Source organism: Anomaloglossus baeobatrachus, chromosome 5 (assembly GCF_048569485.1).
Source record: "Anomaloglossus baeobatrachus isolate aAnoBae1 chromosome 5, aAnoBae1.hap1, whole genome shotgun sequence".
Lineage (NCBI taxonomy): Eukaryota > Metazoa > Chordata > Amphibia > Anura > Aromobatidae > Anomaloglossus > Anomaloglossus baeobatrachus.
This window is the reverse complement of record NC_134357.1, coordinates 522,385,253-522,406,633: the sequence shown is the minus strand read 5'-3', so window position 1 is coordinate 522,406,633 and position 21,381 is coordinate 522,385,253. Positions and strand designations below refer to the sequence as shown.

Here is a 21,381-nt window from a genome sequence, read left to right as displayed (position 1 = left end):
TCTCTTCCACAGTTCTTTTACTATTGTGGGTTTCTAGGCCATACCTTTGTCAACAAGGATTTTCCAGAGATTTAAACTTGCTTTCATCACTAAAATCACTTGCTTTCATCACTAAATCACAACATGCTCCTCACCAAAAGTGACTTTAGCCTTTTCACTCTTTTTGCTGATGAGAGGTTTGGTCACTGCAGATTGGGTTTTCATTCCAAATGCTCTTAAACGTCGTGACACTGCATAACGAGACAGATCCTTGCACTGTTTAGTGTTGAACTGCTGAGTAATACCAGCTGCAGTGTTGAAACGATTATCCTTGGAGATTCTCTGCATTATCCTGCCCTCTCTTGCACTTGTCTTTCCAGGGCGATCAGCATTATTGGGGGACTTCAAAGAGTTTGTGATGTAAAGATGCAATATTCTCTAAAACACAGACTTGGAATGACCAATTTCTCTTACTATGGCTGATAGGGTCACCCCTTTGGCATTCATCTGGACAACCTGCTGCTGGGGGGTTTCAGCCACTTTGGAATGACACACCATTTTTGCAAAGTCAGTGCAAACTGGAAAGTTAGGCTGCCAGTGAAATAGGGGTTGTCAGATAATGAAGAAACTTAGTGTCAGGTGCCAGATTAACACCAACAACTTGCAGGTATCTGAAAGTGTTCTCTAATTTTGAGCCGTGTTCTTTTCCATTTATATCATTTACATTTTTATTATGTGCTTTGGAATAAATTTAATTTATGAAATAAGCTTAAAATACTGCGAGTTTACTCATGTTAGGATATAATTATATAGGAATACACAATGACCTTAATATTGAGGGAATTTTGTGTTGTTCTCTAATTTTGATCTCCAATGTATATGTTTTTCATGGTCTGTTTTTACCATCACCTTTTTGTCCATGATTTTCTGGTGTATGAAAAAAAGAATTTCAAAGCTTCTCCTACACATTGTAATGTTAAAAACAGATACCGATGATATTTGTATGCTGTCCATGATCTTTATCTGCGTCTTATAACCATTATAAACACTGATAGAACATGTACATGAAAAACAGTAATATGCTATAATCTCTAACGTGTGAAGCACACATGCCATAAGTCATGTTGGCAGTCAGCATGTTGTGCTGACAGGGATTTCATTAAAGGGGCTGTCCTGCCTTAAGCTACAAGTCTGCAAACTTGTGAATTGTCACACCATGTACACTGTGTACCGTGAGGATTCTCCAATGCTGGTGCCAGTGTGTCGCCCTGGACAAGCCAGGGGCCACAGGTAACAACACCACCACACCCCACACTCCCTGTAGGCACATCGAAGTCAAAACACAAAATCCTTGTTGCCTTCCCCAGGGGCTGTTGTCCACACCAGGGGGTGGAGCCAGGCGGTTGGTCTCCACCCACCAAGGAGTTCACAGTCCTGGAGGAGGGAAAACACAGGCAGTTAGAGTGAAGCTAGGGAAGTGAGAGGAGAGATAGAGTTTGGAGGAGGAAGTGGAAGGAGGAAAGTAGTAGAGAAGAGAGAAGTGACAGAAAAAGACCCTGAAGTTAGTCCGGGTGTGTGGCCCGGACAGAGCAGCAAGGTTGGCAGATGGTGGTGACCGTCTGCAGTGGAGGCCGATTGGAGTCTGCCGTAAGGACCGTGGACGGGTGGTGACCCGGCGGTACCGGACCGGCATACAAAGAGAAGCCAGCACCATTGGCAGGGGCCTTTCGGATCCCGGCAAGGCTTGGAGTCGCCGTGAATTTGCCAAATCCGTTAGTGAAGGGGACCTCTGGGTTTCCAAACAGCCAAGTCCCGATAGAAGGCAACCGTCCAACCGTGAAGGGGAGACACCGCCACCGCCAAGGGCAACCGTTTCCCAGGGCCAGCGCCTGCGGGCAAAAGGGGCTCCTCCGGCCTACATCCAAGTCAAGGTGCGGGTTACCGGTGGGAACCCATCGCTACCAACATTACACTTAGGTGCAGGGAGAGACAGTCATCACCAGCCTACAGGGAACAACAACACCGCAGCCATCCGAGGGACCCGTCCATCCATCCGCTTGTTTTACCGTGAACTGTGTCATCATCATTGGGCTGAGTGAGTACCTCCGTGCCGTGCGGCACAGCGCTGCCCCTGCGACCCTGCACCTCATCAGGCCCCGCAACCCGCCTGCTGTCCTCCCTACCTACCCCATCACCGGGCCCCGGGACAACCAACCCCCTACCCACGAAGGGGAGAAATAACAACAAAGCTGCTCCCTGTCACCGCTCCCGGGATCCCCGTCCAGAGCAGCGGTGGTGCCCACATAATCACCACAACCGTGGGTGGCGTCACGGACAATAAATCCCCAAAACCATTCCCCTTTTCACTCACGGGCGAGGAGCGCCGCTCGAGACCCCGGGATCCGGCACATCGCTCGAGCCACTGAGCAGCAGCGGCCGCAGCAGCAGCGGCAGCCGGACCCGAGCAGTGGGAGAGCGCAGCGTCCCCTCCTCCACCCGCGACACCAGGAGCGGAGGGCGGCGAGGGATCACAAAAAAGGGTCCAGTATTTCAATAAAAAATCTGGCTCACAGCTGTCAAATTTCAATGCACGCTAAGACCGAATAATTCAACAATTCATGTGAAACATAATTATTACAGTAGTTCGCAGGGATAATTCTAGCACTGGCGAATTGGAGTTGCCTCATTTCTGTTAGAATTTCTTATTTGAAGTACATCATCTTACACAACACCATGTAGCCAATATCTGCAGGCACAGCCTTGGTTTCTTTCAGCTGAAACAGGACATGATTTTTAGCAATGGGCGAGCATACTCGTCATTGCTCAGTGCTCTATCGAGCATCGGGTATTCAAGACGTTCTACTCAATCGAGTTTCCTGGTATTCGGACGCCATACTTGACTCCCCACCCCATATATTTTGTGGTGTTTTTCAGCCACTAAACATGCGGGGATTGCCTGCCAAACAGCCATGCTAGTGAATGGCATTACTGTGATAGACTGGCTGCGTAGCATCATCAGGTCTATATAACCCCTGGTGACACCATGTCCAGTGAGCTGTAACCGGAAATAGTGTAGGGAGAGCTTCTGCTAGAGAAGGGACAGTGTCTTTAAGCATAACAGTACCTCCTGCTGCAACATTGAACCAACAGGGTTAATTGAAATAATTTTGTTCTATACGAATGCTGCTCTTAGTCTGCAATTACTGTAAAGTTAGCTTCTGAAGAAGGGATCATGGATTAGAGACATGTTAGCAGGGATTCTAGCCTTACAGACTTTGCTGCTGCTATGTAAAAAATCTATTCTATTCTATATTAATACTGCTGTTATCTGCATTTAGTGTAGGGCAAGCTACTAGAGAAGGGATAGTGTATTAGAGGCACGTAGACAGGGATTCTAACCATACAGACCTTGCTGACACTTATTCCATGCTATAATAACAACAATTTTATCTGCATTTAATGTAAGGCAAGTTGCTGGTGCTACATTAACCCAAAAGTCCTTTTCAGGGCTAATTCAATTCTATTCTCTAAAAATACTGCTCTTAGTTGCAATTCGTGTAGGGTTAGCTGCTGGAGAAGGGATAGTGTATTAGAGACATGAAGGCAGGGATTATGACTTTACAATCCTTGCTGCTGTATCATAAAACCAAAAGTCCTTTTCAGACCTATGTCTATTCTATTTCCTATTGATACAGATGCCAATACATTTGAAAGCACTTATGAGAGGGAGCGCAGCACTGCTTCTCATCACTGCCCGTGCAGTCTGTGTCCCGCTCCCTGCCAGCCCCGCGGTTGCCCGCACTGCTGTGAGTCAGTATCTGCCCACACTGCAGTATCAGCAGCTTCTCACACTGCAGTGCGGGCAGCCGCGGGGATGACAAGCGCTGTTGTCAGGAGGTTAGATGAGATAATTACCTGCTGTGACGATCTCCTGCACTTCTGACGTCAGCGCTGTCAATCAATGCGTCTACTCACACATCAGTGATTTTTCACTGACCATGTCTCCGTGCGGCGTAGACACGTGTCCGTGATTGCCGCACAGAGACAAGTCCATTTTTTTCTAGCATCATTGGTGTCCCATGGACCATACTATGGTGTGGTCCATGAAACACGTACCAGAAAAAAAAAAACATACATTGAAAATAAAAAACATTTTCAACTCATCCGTATCCAGCGACGCTCTCTGCAGCTTCCTTGCCAGCTCATTACTAGCATGCATATTCATGAATGCAGCCACAGGCAACCCGGAAGTAGCTGCAGAGGTGAGAGACAGTGAGGGCCAGATGCTGCAGAGCTGGATACTTCAGCACCATGGACAGCGAGTATACGTCCATATGCAATCACGGAGTACGGATGACGTATCATGGATTGCACATGGACAACCCACGTGTGACGTAAATCACGGCACACGGAGGGACATGTGTTTTTTACACGTCAGTGAAAAACGTCTGTGTTTTTCACTGGCGTGTGAAAGAGGCCTAATAGGTATTTCATTTGCATCATCATCCATGTCCACCTCACAACAGCTGTTAAGCTGCTGCACCAATATCTCGGCCAGGTTAACTTTCTGGGTGAGATATATACTCCGTCCCTAATGTCAGCTGCTTACAAAAGATATTTTTTTTTTCATTTGAAATGCATTAAAAAGAAAGACAGACAACATACTCAGATAATTTGTTTGCTAAGAGACACAAAACAAAATTATAATTTGCAGCAAGGGGTAAAAAGGCAATGCGATGGGAGACAGCAAGCAGACCTGGATAATTGCAAATAAATACAACCTGCGCCTCACAAAAAGGACCAGGAAGGGAAAAGAATATTACAATAACAATAAGCAAGAAATGTCAGCAGCAAAAAAAGGGGTTAATACACTTCTGTCAGGAGTGTACAACACAAATGGTCACAAAATATAAGAAAGAACCCCCTGCGCTAGACACCATAAAAGTTAATATTGTTTCAAACAAAAAGAAGAGGACAGTAGTGTTGATAGCTAATTGTGATCATCAGTCCCCAAAAATATAACCGATATGAATAGCCCTGTACAGAGATATGCAGACAGAGGTCCCAAAATAGTAATACTACAAATTGGCAATATTCTAAATTGTTACCAAAAATGACCCATGCAGTATACACTAACTAAAATATAAAATTACACTCATCCGCCCAAACAGCTGGAGTGAATGTCTGTACAGAGACCCTCCCAAACAATTAACTGGTGTTAATGTCCATGTAAACAGTCTCCAGATAGGAGTCTGCATATAGAATGCAAAGTTAAAAGGTGGGTACAGATAAATAGCCCATAGCTCCAACAGAGTAGTTATTCCAAAGGTCCAGGGAGCTGGAGAGTGCTACGAGGATAAGCGCTGTCAGATCTGCTAAGGCCCCTTTCACACATCAGTTTTTTGCCATCAGTCACAATCCGTTGGCTCGACGGATCGGTCGCAAATTGTGGAAAAACTGATGCGACGGATCCGTTTTTAGACGGATCCGACTGGCTGGCTATTTGATATTAAATAAAATAAATTGGAGCATGCTCAGTTAAAAAAAACGGAATCAGTCACCGGATTCCGTCATTTGACGGATTACGACGGATCCTGCGCCCATAGGCTTCCATTCTACCAAATGATGGCCGGCAACGGATCAGTCTCTGTCCTATGTTTCGACGTAGACAAAAAAACGTTACTTTGCCCGTTGTCTCCGTCCACAGGACAAACAATTTTCGACTGATCCGTCGAACGACGGATGAAACGTGAGACCATCCGTCGCTAATACAAATCGATGAGAAAAAACGGATGTAGTGGTATCAGTCGCCGGATACGTTTTTTTCAAAATTTGACGAATTGTGACTGACGGCAAAAAACTGATGTGTGAAAGGGGCCTAACCCATGCTGTGGGATTGCAATGCTACCGCTGTGGATACCCCGGCCGGCGGCTATCCTTGTAGTAAAGCAAAGTGCCGTTGTCAGATTGGCATGTGACGTCACACAGGCTTGTACTAATCCTTACATGTTTCAAAACTTCCTCAGAGGAAATGTGTTTGAAACATGTAAGGATCATACAAGCCATCCCGGCCTCTGTACTCTGCCTGTGTGACGTCACACGCCGTTCTGACAACGGCGTTCTGCTTTACTGCTGGGATAGCCGCCGGCCTATTTGTCCTCTATTTACATGGACATTCACTCCAGTTAATCATTTGGGAGGATCTTATATGAAGAAGGTCAATACTGTGTAATATTTTTCAGGACTATGTAAACCTTGTAGCCTATGTAGGCCACAGTCAGAGATAAATTAGAAGTTCAGTGTCTCATCCAGCCAACATAAAAAAAGAATTGTGCAAGATTAGGTTAAAGAGAAATTACAAAAAAAAAAAAAAAAAAGAAGACAGAGGACATTGGGTAGGGTAGAAAAAAGACCAATAAACAGAGAGAAGACAGCAGAGAGATCATGGACCAAGAAAAGGTAGAATTATTTGAGTGGGAAGAGGGAATGTAAGAAAATAACAAATATAAAATGTCCAGGAGATTGGGAGCAAGGAAGACATTGAAATGGAGTCCTGGAAGACACCACAGCAGAAGTAGATGACCCTCATTTTGTCAAGGAAAGAAAAACAAAATGTAAAAAAGGAAGCCTGTGACAAGAAAGAGGGAAGTAGTACATTATATTACAAGTATGTATACATGAAAACCCCAAAAAATGGAAGATGAAAAGTAGATAGAAATGAACATGATAGATGTAAGTAGTAGTGATGAGCAGTTACTTGTCAGATAGGTGTGACTCGAGTACCCAAGTACAATGGAAGTCAATGGGGAACTTGAGTATTTTTCAGAAAGATTTCCATGAAAAATGATCGATTTCCCCATAGACTTCCATTAAACTCTGGTACTGGAGTTGCGCCCATCTGAGCATTAATTGGGGGGTAGGGGTCCAATCTGGAAAAGCTAGACCATGCCTCTGCTCTCCTTCTCGACCCACTCCAAAATCCCCAGCACTTTAAAATATAGGTTTAAACCATATCATTTTTTCGTACTCTTCTGTCAAGAGACATAGGCAAAAATGGCGTGTTTAAGTCAGATGCTCCAGTTTCATTAAGACATGCATGTCTCAATGAATCAGGAGCGTCTGACAAGTGCTGTGCATCTCCCTAACTGGAATGAGATTTCTAGCATTGAGAACAGCACAGCTCATAATGAATAAGATGAGCTGTGGCATCACGACTGACTCTGTCAAGCTGGAAGAAACTGGCATGAAAATACAGTGGACCCTTGGTTTTCGAGCATAAACCGTTCTGGGATTGTGCTTATAAACCAAGTTACTCGTCTAGCAAAGCAAAATTTCCTATAGGAAATAATGCAAGCTCAGACAATTCGTTCCACAACTTGTTCAATGTCCCATCCTGGTCCCCTATTGTGCCATTCCACACATGCACAAACACACACAAACACTCACGCACACACACATATTATGCTCACCTTACCTACCGTTCCCTCAGCGGCCTCCCAGTTCTTGTAGTTCGCCGGTACAGGATGTGTATCTGGTAACCATCGCAACCGATGCCGGAGCTTCCACTGCCAGAGCGCGGACGTCAAAGGCATGAGCTGCTTGCCTTTGATTGGCCAGCGCTCTGCCTTTGAGTAGACAGCGGAAGTTCCTCCATCATCGCGACGTTTACCCGATACACATCCTGTACCGGCGAACTACAAGAACCAGGAGGCCGACGATGAAACGAAAGGTAAGGTGAGCATAATATGTGTGTGTTTGTGCGGACTGCAAGAGCGGGTCAGAGTGCGGTGAAAGTACGGAAACGGAAGTGTGTGCGGTGAATATTTGCTTGTACAGCAAAGCTAGCTCATAAACTGAGTTACAAATTTACAGCAAGCTTTGCTCGTATAGCAAAATGCTCGCAAACAGAGTTACCCGTAAAATCGAGATTCCACTGTACCAAAAGTTGTAACATTTTTGTGTAACTTCAAGTTGTGTAAAAATATATACTTTTCAAAGTACTTTTGCAAACATTCTAAAAAAATTACTTTGATGAATCAGGGCCATAGTGTTTTTATTTTTCTGTCAACATAGCCACCTGAGGACTTGTTTATTGGAGGGATAAGTTGTTGTTTTGAATGACATAATTCACTTCGCGATATAATGTACTAAAAAACAAGAAAAAAAAATCACAATTGAGGTAAAAGGATTAAAAACACCCAAATCCATCATTTTTTTGGGGGGAAAAAGGGATTTATTCAAACAATCATAATTTGTTTTTTTTTTTATTTTTATATTTTTGAAAGCAGGGATAAAGAAGTGGTTATGCAGTATGTACAATGCCTGTAAGTCGTTAGTCAGCAGGAATCTGAGCCATCTCCAGTCTGTGATATTACGGGGGGCAGATGCTGATGTGTATAAATCAGACTCAGCTTCTGAGTAGACATGAGCGAACCCGTTCAGTCAGACCTTAGGTAAAGCATGAGCGAACCCGTTCAGCCAGACTTGATTCCCAATGGAAATCAGTAATTGGGCAGTTCGGGTCTCCGCCCACATGCAGCCAGTTATAAACATATCACTTCCGGGGAGAATGGGCATGGTTTTCTCATTTTTTGGGGTGGTTCAAACACTGCAAGCAGCTCGCTCTGGGCAGACCACCAAGCGTACCGGAGCACAGCAATGCTCGCGTGAGTGGATTGCATATGTAAAGCATCTGAACTAAGTTTTTTTTGTAAATTACCCTCATGCATATGCACTGCTTCTACCACCCACCAGCAGTCCTGGAATCTGTGACTGGTTGCAGTTAGACCGAGCCCCCACCCTGTGTGACAGCATGTCTGACTGCTTGGAATTGCAGACGCTGTCTGCGTCTCTATCGTGGTGTAAAAATAAATAAAATTCGCATATGTTCCCCCCATATTATGAACCCAGCACAGAAAAAAGCATACAGCTACAGGCTGCAGCCTTCAGCCATGTGCTTATTTTGGCTGTGTATCAAAATAAGAGAGACTACATGCAGCTTTTTTACAAAATTATTTAAATATATATTTAAAAAAAAAAAAAACAGCGTGCGGCCCCCCAATTTTGATACTCAGCCATAATAGCTGAGGGGCTGGTATTCTCAGGCTAAGGAGGCCATGATGTGACTGCAACTAATCACAGACGCTGGGGCTGCCAGTGGATGGGGAAGCAGTGAATATGTATGAAGAATAATGTACGGCCCCGGAAGTAGTATAACGCTGTGTGTGCACGTTGCGTACTGCCGTGACAAATATTCTGCAGCGATTTGGCAGCACATGTGCGCTTCAAATCTCTGCAGAAACACTGCATAATGGATGCAGTGTGTCTGCAGAATAGATGCAGATTTCATGCGCTCGGGATGCCGCCTCTCCCATAAAAAGTGTGGGAGCAGCATCCAAAGTGCACAAAATAAGTGACATGTTGCTTTTTTGAGCGCAGCGATTTAGATCAAAATTTCAGCATGCAAATCGCTGCGCTCTCAAACGCAACGTGCGGATGAATTATGCACAAATCTTCATAGATTGTGCTGGGGACGCATGCGTTTACGCTGTAGTGCAATATGCAGCGTAAACGCATGAAATTAAGCAACGTGCGCATACAGGCTAACAGCCGCATGGAGACTGGTAAGTATAACGCGCCTGCTCTAATCCCCCTAGCCTTTTCTACCATCATTTTTAAGAACATGATTCAGGTCCCCATAGACATATCTGGTCGGATTCCGATCCCCATATATCTTGCATTAATTCCGGTCCCGAACCGGATTTTTTGCATTTAAATCCGGTTGGACCCGCCCATTCTGGATGAGAGTTCACCCATCACTACTCTCCATACATTCTGTACCCACAGAGCTAAAAAGTTGCACTATATGGCAGGCTTCTAATGTTAATCAGAAGCATCTCTTTCAAACATGTAATGCATGAGGTAAGCAAAAATAAGGGGTTTAAACAGATTTTTAACAATAATTGTATAATTTACAGACTCTGTCCAATGTCTCACTCTTCTACCAGGTTGGACATTAGCTGTGGGGGAAGACGCTGATTTACGTGATCAGGACAGTTGCTAAAACAACTATTCGATTGTTAATTGGTCTCATATTAATCATATTAATAGGACATATTATTAAATGTATGAGACAAGATGGTTTCTCAGCAACTGTCCTGATAAATGTTAGTATAACCTCTCCATGGCTAATATTAGATTGGACAGTGGAGCGAGGCACTAGACTAATTGCTTTTCAGTATATTTATCGAATAGTATACACTTGATTTTTATAATTACCTCTCCTTTTCCTCTTACAGATATATTACTTTACATTGACATTAACTTGCATTGACAGTAACGTCTGTCTTTTTTGTGTACAAAAAGAAAATAACTATTTCCCGTTGTGAATTTTTTGATGTCTTACAAAATTTGATTTATCTGTAAAACATTTCCCACATTTGGAACAAAAATATGGCTTCTCTTGTGTGTGAATTCTCAGATGCGTCTGAAGTACAGATTTATAGGTAAAACGTTTCCCACATTCTGTACATTCATATGGTTTTTCCCCTGTGTGAATTCTCTGGTGACTCACTAAATCGTATTTCCAGATAAAACATTTCCCACATTCGGGACATATATTTGGATTCTCTACTAAGTGAATTTTCTGATGTTCATCTAAAGCAGATTTCTGGCTAAAAGATTTTTCACATTTGGAACAATTAAATGTATTGTCCTGTGTGTGAACTTTCTCATGCGTACGAAGCATTGATTTATACATAAAACATTTCCCACATTCTGTACATAAAAATGGTTTTTCCCCTGTGTGAATTCTCTGGTGAGAAATTAAATTAGTTTTCTGGTTAAAAGATCTTTCACACTCGGAACATGAATATGGCTTCTCCACTAAGTGAATTTTTTTATGTGCATCTAAAGTCGTTTTCTGGTTAAACAATTCCTCACATTCGGAACATGAATATGGATTGTCTATGTGAGTTTTCTGATGTATGTCAAGAAGTGATTTTATAGTAAAACGTTTCCCACATTCTGAACATGAATGTGGCATCTCTTTTGGGTGATTTTTCTGACTTGATTCATTGCTATAAAACTTCCCACACTCTGAACTTGAGCCTGGCTTCTCTCCTCGTTGAGCTATTTGATATTCATCATCCCTTCTCTGACGTTTATTTGGCTGATTAGTCTGTGATACATCAGCAAATTGGAGCTGTTGAAAAGTATCAGATGATAGATTTTTGCTGTGAGGAACTGTAGGTATACATAGGATAATTATACGCTTTTTAGAAGTATCTTCAGCGATACTGTGATTATCAGCTTTAACATCTGTAAATAGTAGATGTGTTTCTGAGCTCCTGGTACATTCATCTGTCAAAAATAAAAATTATTTTACTATTTTTCAATAACAAAGCCTTGAAATTATATTAGATATTTTATAACATTTCTATACTAATCGTAGTAAAATGCAAATATCAACAAAGACAGTGGTGACAAGAGTAGATTTTAAAGGCAATCTGTCAGCAAGATTTCACACCACAAACTGTTTATATGTGGATGTAGCTCTTTCAAAGACAAGTCCAGCAATACCTTAACATAACCAGTCTGTTCCTGATACTTGATTTCCCTTTAACCTCCCCTCCATCTTTGATTGACAGCTCTGGCTTTATAGGGCCATAAAAGGGGCTTGGTGGAAATCACGTAGGTGGGTAGGTGCACTTAAATGTTTGAGAAGAAGTGAAGAGTGGACCCAGAACCACAATCCAGTATATTAAAATATCAAAAATGTATTAGGTATTAAAAAATCCAATGGATCCAAAACTTGAGAGAACACGCATAAGGGCACCTTACGCGTTTTGGACAATAAGTAAAAACAAGTCCTTAATCATCACCTATGATTAAGGACTTGTTTTTACTTATTGTCCGAAACACTTAAGGTGCCCTTATGCATATTCTCTCAAGTTTGGGATCCATTGGATTTTTTAATACCCAATACATTTTTGATATTTTAATATACTGGATTGTGGTGCTGGGTCCACTCTTCACTTCTTCTCAGCTATATGCCAGCCTGGCCGGCCTGGAGGACCACAAGCACCTGCAAGTCCTGGAGCGCAGTTGCCTATGGTAAGCTGAAGTCTCATTACCTTTTTTCTTACTGACTTAAATGTTTGACCATGCCAAGGGTGCGTCGAGCACCTGTACTTGGTGTGAACAGTCATTGTGCTCACAGAGTCAATTTAAGAGACTCAGAAGAAATAGTCTCATATTTATATAATGAAAACAGAGATCAGTCCTGAGTTTTTTTCTGCATGGAAAAGTAATCTCCATGTCAATTTAATCCAGTGCCACATTTATCTAAACAAAAACATTGTTTTTATGTGTTTCTACTGCAATTTTTTCTGCTAGTAAATTCTATGAATGGACTATAATAAAAAAAAAACAAAATATTAAATTGTAGCAGCCAGTGTATGAGTAAAATACTCTCTGCACTCACCTGAGCGGTTATCTGTAGGAGTCTTCTCTTTACACAACTCATCACCCCTCACATATGTCTCTGTAGTATTAATATGGGTCAGATCTTCACCCTGAAACAGATATTGTAAAAGTCACAGACAGATGAAGTCACATCTATGATCAGCTCTAATCCTGCCATCTCCACCGTTCTCATTACACAAGTATGAAACATATAATACTGGTGGATAAAACAAGACTGAGCACAAGACCTTCATAGCCGCTTATACATCATAAGGAGATTTCATGACACCTTCTCTCCATCTACCTGATCATCCTGAGGAACATCGGGATCTTCTTGTTTACAGTCCTGTGGAAGAAGAGGATGGGGACATCTCTCTGGTGTTGTCCTCTCACTGGATAGAACTGGAGGAAACATACAGGGTCTGAATAAATGCTGTACATACAGTAGCAGCCAGTCAATGAGTAAAATATATTAATCTTGCCTGTATTTAGTGATCAAGACTCACCTGGATAGTCATGTGTGGGAATCTCCTCTTTACAACACTCATCACCCCTCACATATGTCTCTGTAGTATTAATATGGGTGAGATCTTCACCCTGAAACAAATATTGTTAACATCACAGACAGATGGAGAAGTCACATCTATGATTAGCTCTAATCCTCTAATCTCCACCGTTCTCATTACACAAGTATAAAACAAGATACTGGTGGATAAAACAAGACTGAACACAAGATTTTCACAACAGTCTACCCATCATAGGGGAGATTTCATGACACCTTCTCTCCATCCACCTGATCATCGGGATTTTCTTGTTTACAGTCCTGTGGAAGAAGAGGACGGTGACATCTCTCTGGTGTTGTCCTCTCACTGGATAGAACTGGAGGAAACACATACAGGGACTGAATTAATTCTATATACAGTAGCAGCCAGTTAATCAGTAAAATGATACTCTTATCTGCATTAACTTGTCACTACTCACCTGGGTAGTCATTGGTAGGACTCTCCTCTTTACACCACTCTTCACCCCTCACATATGTCTCTGTAGAATTAATATGGGTCAGATCTTCACCCTGAAACAAATACAGTGGAACCTTGGATTAAGAGTAACTTAGTTTGAGAGCGTTTTGCAAGACAATCAAAGCTTTTTACAAATGTGTAACTTGGTTTAAGAGCAATGCTTTGCAAGAGCAAATACTCACCGTGCACACTTCCGGTTCTGTCCTTTCACCACACTCTGACCCGCTCTGGAGGCAACTTTCTGTACATATGTACTGTATACAGTATACCACTGTACAGTGCAGTATATACTGTATAGCATGTCTATCAGTTTGCATTTGTGGATATAGTATTGCACTTTCTTTCTGCTAAACAGTATAGCACATTGCTTAAACTGTACCACTCGCACACCAATTTAATTGTAAGCTAATGTGAAGTTTAATTTGCTTTATATGTTTTTTACTGTACAGTATATTGTATTAGTGTACTGTAATAGTTTTATATGAATACAGTACATTATTTTGTAGTACTGTAATAAGTTTGTATAAATACAGAAAATATTTTTGAGTTGTGGAATGAATTGTCTGCGTTTCAATTATTTCCTCTGGGAAAATTCGCTTTGATATAAGAGTAACTTGGTTTAAGAGCTCACTCCCGAAACCAATTAAGCTCATAATCCAAGGTTCAACTGTATTGTAAAAGTCACAGACAAATGGAGAAGTCACATCTATGATCAGCTCTAATCCTGCCATCTCCACCATTCTCATTACACAAGTATAATACATATAACACTGGTGGATAAAACAAGACTGAACTCAAGACCTTCACAGCCATGTGCACATCATAGGGAGATTTCATGACACCTTCTCTCCATCTACCTGATCATCGGGATTTTCTTGTTTACACTCCTCTGGAAGAAGAGGACGGGGACATCTTTCTGTTGTTGTCTTTTCACTGGATAGAACTGGAGGAAACACATACAGGGCCTGAATTCATTCTTTACATACAGTAGCAGCCAGTCAATGAGTAAAATATGTTACTCTTATCTGCATTTACTTGTCACTACTCACCTGGGTAGTCATTGGTAGGACTCTCCTCTTTACACCACTCATCACCCCTCAGATATGTCTCTGTAGTATTAATATGGGTCAGATCTTCACCCTGAAACAAATACTGTGAAAGTTACAGACACATGGAGAAGTCACATCTATGATCAGCTCTAATCCAGCCATCTCCACTGTTCTCATTACACAAGTATAAAACATATAATACTGGTGGATAAAACAAGACTGAACACAAGCCCTTTACAGCCATCTACACACCATTGTTAGATTTCATGACACCTTCTCTCCATCTACCTGATCATCGGGATTTTCTTGTTTACACTCCTCTGGAAGAAGAGGACGGGGACATCTCTCTGTTGTTGTCTTTTCACTGGATAGAACTGGAGGAAACACATACAGTGACTGAATTCATTCTTTACATACAGATAATTATAGGCCGTGTATATTTAGTCTTGTCTATCACCTGGTGATGTCAGAGGCTGGGGAACCTCCATCATGACGTCCTTGTACTGATCGTTGTGTTCTTCTAAATACTCCCACTCCTCCATGGAGAAATAGACGGTGACATCCTCACACCTTATAGGAACCTGACAAATACAATGATACCGTCACCCCCTGTCCCTTCATAGTATTACGGTATAATCATACCTCCCAACTTTTGAAGAAAGGAAAGAGGGACAAAGTAAGCGGCGCGCGTAGCGCGCTGCGGCAACATTTGACCACGCCCCTAGCCACACCCATTCGTCAGTAAGGGTCATTCAGCAGATGCCCCAGACTGTTCGTTAATAGTCCTAGCAGCCAGAATTTTCTTATATTTCTATGTGTCACTATATGACATGTTGCTTATTTGTGCCTATAAGGCCGTGTTCACATGTTGTATAAATTCTGTTTCTTTTTGTTTCTGCCGCTGTCTGCACCAAACTACACAATAACTATCTTCTCTGATTGTTCCATTTTCTGCCTTTTCTCCATTATTTAATGCGTTTTTGGTTCAGATGTGAATCTGCGTTTTTAAGTCTTTTTATTGTACAGAGAAGCTTTTTCCTGCATTTTTTTAAGCTCCACATAGAAACCTCCAGAGAAAAAAAAAAAACTAAACCGCAGAATTCAGCGGCGTCTTTTCATGGAATCACATCCACTTTACTTGGACAATTAAACACAGCGGAATAAATGTGCAAAAAAACAGCAGAAAAAAATGCAGCATTTACGCTACATGTGAACACGGACTAATTGTCCAAGCAAAGTGGATGAGACGTGATGAAATCTCCGCTCCTGGTGCGTGGAAAGACGCCGCTGAACTGTGCGGATTTGGTGTTTTTTTCTTTATAATCTTCAGGATTCACATCAGCAACAAACATGTATCAAATAAGGGATATGCATAAAAAATACCGCAGACACGCAATAATCAGAGGAGATTGTTATTGCGCGCATGGCGTGGACACCTGCAGAAAAAATGCAGCATTTCTGATACGTGTGAACATGGCCTCAGTGATACATTTTTATTACATTTTTTATGGGTTTTAATAAAGAAAAATAATAAATTGCGCCATTTTTTCCCGCCATTTACCGATCCCCATAAATAACCTGATCGCTGCGTTGTTTCGGGTCGTTACGATTACAGGGACACCAAATATGTCCATGTTATTTGCTGATTTGTGATGTTTATTATTTTAGAAAAAAGTGCAATAAAATTACATTATTCTATTTTTGTTATTTTTAGTAATTTTATTAAAAGAAAAAAAAATCTCTTTTCCTCTCCCTCTAGAATACAGGAGATAGAGACACTGCTGTTTACAATGGAGCTGTGTCCTGTGTAATCTGCTGTGTAAGAGGCTGCATTGTAGGTTTATTCATATAAAATCCTCTGTCTGATGTCATCAATCCTAGTGGCTCAACAGCTAGAACAGCTAGGAAAGCCTGGGAGGCTGCTGGACACATGTTTGAAAGTTGCTGCTTCGAATCCAAGATGGTGAACATAAAAATTTTATTTTGTATTTTTTCCACATTTCTTTATAGTAGTTTTATGGGTGCAAATGAATCTGACTCCTTCACCTACAAAGAGATGCAGTATCTATCTATGTATCCATCAATCTATCCATCCCTCTATCTATCTATCCATGTATCCCTCTATCTATCTATGTATCTATTATATATCTATCTTATCTATCCATATGTCTGTCTATCTATTTATCTATCAAGTATGTATATATATATATATATATATATATATATATATATATATATATATATATATATATATATATATATATATATGTATCCCTCTATCATCCATCCATCCATCTTTGCAGCTAAATAATCTACTTCTGCTTTGTCTACTGCACTATAGAGGTTAAGATTACCAAATCTTCCCAAGGCTTCCCAAGGCTTTCAATATGGGCAGTGGCTCAGAGGTAGAGCTGCTGCCTATGGAACAATGAGCTTCACAGGTTGGAGTCTTGGCCCGAGCCGATGATAATAATTTAATTTATTCACTGCACTGAGGGGAGGAGTCGGGACATCAGCTGTGATGAAAAACCTGAAAAATCGTGGCAGTCCCGCAGAATCCGGGACGGTTGGGAGGTATGGTATAATGTCCCAGCATTCCCAGCAGTGTCACCTCTCCAGTCAGCAGCTCAATCATCTTGTAGGTGAGTTCTAGGATCTTCTGGTCATTGATGTCCTCATGTATCAGGGGGTGAGGTGGAGGCCCCGTGATTGGGCTCAGGGGTCTTCTCCATCCCTCAGACACGGGGTCCTGATAGCGATCACTAGAGGTCTTCTTCACTATTGTGTAATCCTGGTTATGGAGAGACACATTAATAAATCTCACTACAGACATTTCCAGAGTCCTCACCTCTCCAGTTCTGTCCATCTGTTATTCCCATAGATAAGAATGATGTAATGATCTCTCACCTCTCCAGTAAGCCGGAAGAGGATCTCTAGGGTGAGGTGTAATAGCCTTTCCACCATCTTGTCCCTGTCCCCATGCATCCTTGATGGGTCAATCAGGAAAATTCTCTTATATATAGAAGATCTGAGAGGATCCGGTATTGTAGGGACCTGAATGGAAAGAAGATAATGGTGTAACATCATAAAGATCCCATGTAATAATACAATTAGAGGAGAAAATAAGGGGAAATAAATGAGATATGTTGTGTGGATGTTGTATTCTGTCTTATTTTCAATGGACTTGAATAGGATTCGATTGAGGAGAAAGTAAGTTTGTGTAACACCTTCACTAGACCACATTCAGCAGACTTGTATGGTACTGGAATCACCACTGAAACCAATATTGTCAGTGGAGTGGTGTAAAAAAAAGACTTAGGAACATCACAGAAAAGCAGTTGTGCTCCATTTTGCTAAATTTGTGTGTAGAAACTTGCAAAAAAATCCATACTCTGGAGAATTTGATTTTTGGGAAAATTTGAAGACAATTTTATTCAACTTGAAGAAATTCTCTCATCAATGAAGTAGGTGATGTTAAATAACGGACACAATGGGTGTGGTATGTTTAGTGATGACGTATAATAGTCACATAGGTGAAGTAGGAGTGAATGGGGTAAGGATATAACAAGTTCACAGAGAAACAGAGGGAGGTGGGACTGAATCTTATTTACGATTAATGATTAAAGGGAACCTGTCACCAGTTTTTTGCTCTATAAGCTGCGGCCACCACCAGTGGGAGGTTATATACAGCATTCGCACATGCTGTATATAAGAGCCCACAGCGCTGTGTAGAACATAAAAAACACTTTATACTCAACTAAACCGTTCGCTGTAGCGGATGTGGCCCAAATGGGCGTCTTGGTCCTCCAGTGCCGGTGCCTCCTCTTTCGGCCATCTTTGTCCTCTATCTTCTGAAGCCGCGGTGCATGACACACCCGACGTCATACACACTCGCCGGCATTCAGGTCCTGGGCAGATCAAAGTATTGTAGTGCGCATGCGCGGGACCGGTGAGTGTGTATGACGTAGACATGTCATGCACACAGGCTTCAGAAGGAGGACGAAGATGGTCGAAAGAGGAGGCGCTGGCATCAGAGCACAAAGACGCCCATTTGAGCCACATCCATCACATCGACCAGTTTAGGTGAGTATTATAAAGTGTTTTTTATGTTCTACACAGCGGCCTGTGCTCTTATACACAGCATGCTAGAATGCTGTATATAAGATCCCACTGGTGGTGGCCGCAGCTTATAGGCCAAAAAACTGGTGACAGGTTCCCTTTAAAGCTTTATCCCCTGCCGGCATCCATCATCATACATGTACAGTAAATGAATTATAAAAACAGTATTTGGGAAAAGTTACTTATTTAGTCACTTCTGATGTGGAGCTGATTATATTGATATCATAATTTTTTCTTAAGTTTGTAAAAGTACATTCAGATTCTTATTCATAAGAAAGGATATTAGATTACTGACTTAATGTGCGTAGGAGTTTTGCTCGCTGCACAGGGGTGTATTTTAGCAGAGCAACATTCAATAGCTCTTTCAAGTTGTTCCTTGCTTTAGATATTTTAAGACTTTTTTTTCAACAAAACTGTGATTCCTTTAAATCTGAGATGTTTCAATCAGGGATGCCCATTTAAATCAAAGGGTCCCATAGTAGAAGATCTAATTGGGCCCCTCCCATAAAAATAATATTTGATGGGGTCACAGATGAGCAGATGTTACAACTTTGCAGCCCTTACAAAGTAATTTTCCTTCTATTGAAGACCCTAAATTCCCTTTTCATGGTGCCCATAAAGTGTGATGCCAATAAAAATGCCCCACAAACACTGTATGATATTGACCAGACAGTATAATGCCCCCCATAGACTTCAGTAATAGTACAAGCCTGCATTGCATGTGGCCCACCAGAGGACTTGCTTCCCTGTCTGGCAGACGCCGCTCCCTTCTTCCTATATTGAAATGTACTTGTGTCTTTTGGGCACAAATATATTTGAACACTGTGACCCCGGGACTGGAGCAGAGGAGCGCAGAGCAGTGGACCGCCCGTCATCCCCAGCCTTGACATGCAGTAGCGTGATGACCTCAGCACATTGCTGACATCATCACGCTGCTCTCAATGCTGCAGAGGAGATAGCTGGCTCCGGTAAGCAGTCCAAGAAGGAGTAGAAGATGAAATGTATAATTATCAGGAGGGGGAGGATGAGAATTGGAGTTACTGATAACCCACAATATGGTGAAGGGATTGTTAAAGGGGATACAGTATAGCCTAAGGCAGTGGGACTTTATGGAGAGGGGCTATGTGAAGGGTGACATTATGGAGAGGGGCTGTGTGGAAGGTGACATCATGGAGGGGTTGTGTAAAGGGCGAAATTATGGAGAGTGGCTGTGTGCAGGGTGAAATTATGGAGAGGGGCTGTGTGGGGGGGCAACATTATGGAGAGGGGCTGTGTGGAGGTTGACATTATGGAGAGGGGCTGTGTGGAGGGCGACATTATCGAGAGACGCAGTGTGAAAGAGGGGGATATTTTAGAGATGCCCAGTGTGGGGGAAATATTATGAATAAAGGCTATACAGGGAGGACATTATTAGAGGGGCAGTTTGGAGGAGAGAAATATTTTGGCGATGCTCAGTGTGGGGGAGTTTTTATGGAGAGGCTACGTCTGGGGAGGATATTATGGAGAGGCACAGTGTGGGGGGGAATATTATGAAGAAAGCCTCTGTATTATGGAAAGAGTTATTTTACTGAGAGTTGCAGCATGGTGGATATGTTGTGTAGGATGCCTAGTGAGGGGCATATATGTTTTCAGAAGCGCACCATGGGAGATAGGGTAGTCTGCAAAGAGACTACCTCTGAGTATGAAATCTCATCATTACGTCTTTTCTAAATGGAGTCAAAAGGGATGGAAATTACATTAAATCAGAGAAGAGGTCATCTATAAGGTAGGGTGTAAATGTTTTTGTGGTACTGTCTACATCCCATTAGTACCATGGTTCCTGTATGATCCACAGTCTGGTAAGGAGATACTGGAATTTGTTGTTACCAGCCATCATCATTGTTAAGGATATACTGGGAATTGAAGGTTCAAGCAATGCATGTATGGAGCAAACATGACATTTGATCGCTGCACAATGCTCGGTGCTGTATACATATACTAACGGTGGTTGTGATGCAGCATTCATGTATTGACGGTGGTTCTGATCATACATAGATGTACCGATGGTGGTTCTGGCTCTGAATTAGTGTACTGATGGTGGTTCTGGCGCTGCATTCATGTACTGACTGTGGTTCTGGTGCTGCATTCGTGTACTGACTGTGGTTCTGGCGCCTCATTTGTGTACTGACGTTATTTCTGGTACCATATTCGTTTACTGACGGTAGTTCTGGTACCACACTCATTTACTGATGTGGCTCTAGTTCTGCACTCGTGACTGTGATTCTGATGCCACATTCATGTATTGAAGTTGGTTCTGGCACCGCATTCGTGTACTGACTGTGGTGCTGGCGCCACATTTGAGTACTGATGGTGGTTCTGGTGCAGCCGCGCGGGAGACTCGGTAAGTATAATGCATCTTCACTAATCCCCCTATCCTTTCTACCACGATTTTAAAGCACTCTGATTCGGGTCCCCATAGACAATTATGTGATATGCATCTGACCAGCTATGTAGAATTAATTTTGGGCCTGAACTGGGGTTCTTGTTTTGTTTTTTGTTTTTTAAAAATCCGAATGGACCCGCCGATTATGGATAACTGTGGGTTGGCCCATCAGTAGCTACTACATGTGGAAACTGTTGGACTATTGAGCTCATACCTCATGCCAGCAAAATTCTACTGAAGATCCTACAGAGACACCTACAGCCTTAGGTCGGTGTCACACTTGCAAGCGCGAGTCTCGCGGAGCATCACTCGTGTCATGGACTCACAC

General features: G+C 42.2%; 1 protein-coding gene across 1 annotated transcript in view; it reads right to left on the bottom strand.

The window, feature by feature from the left end:
* Positions 1–8,024: 8,024 nt before the first annotated feature.
* LOC142312071 (uncharacterized) overlaps positions 8,025–21,381 on the bottom strand; it is a 36,989-nt gene continuing 23,632 nt past the window's right edge. Inside the window, exons 2-13 of the mRNA XM_075350950.1 lie at positions 17,420–17,566; positions 17,124–17,303; positions 14,970–15,093; positions 14,801–14,886; positions 14,513–14,603; positions 14,321–14,406; positions 13,426–13,516; positions 13,223–13,323; positions 12,951–13,041; positions 12,749–12,846; positions 12,464–12,554; positions 8,025–11,340 (exon numbers count right to left, since the gene is read on the bottom strand). Coding sequence (XP_075207065.1) covers positions 10,352–11,340; positions 12,464–12,554; positions 12,749–12,846; positions 12,951–13,041; positions 13,223–13,323; positions 13,426–13,516; positions 14,321–14,406; positions 14,513–14,603; positions 14,801–14,886; positions 14,970–15,093; positions 17,124–17,303; positions 17,420–17,497 — 2,106 coding nt within the window. The 5' untranslated portion in view covers positions 17,498–17,566 and the 3' untranslated portion in view covers positions 8,025–10,351. The remainder of the gene's footprint in view (positions 11,341–12,463; positions 12,555–12,748; positions 12,847–12,950; positions 13,042–13,222; positions 13,324–13,425; positions 13,517–14,320; positions 14,407–14,512; positions 14,604–14,800; positions 14,887–14,969; positions 15,094–17,123; positions 17,304–17,419; positions 17,567–21,381) is intronic.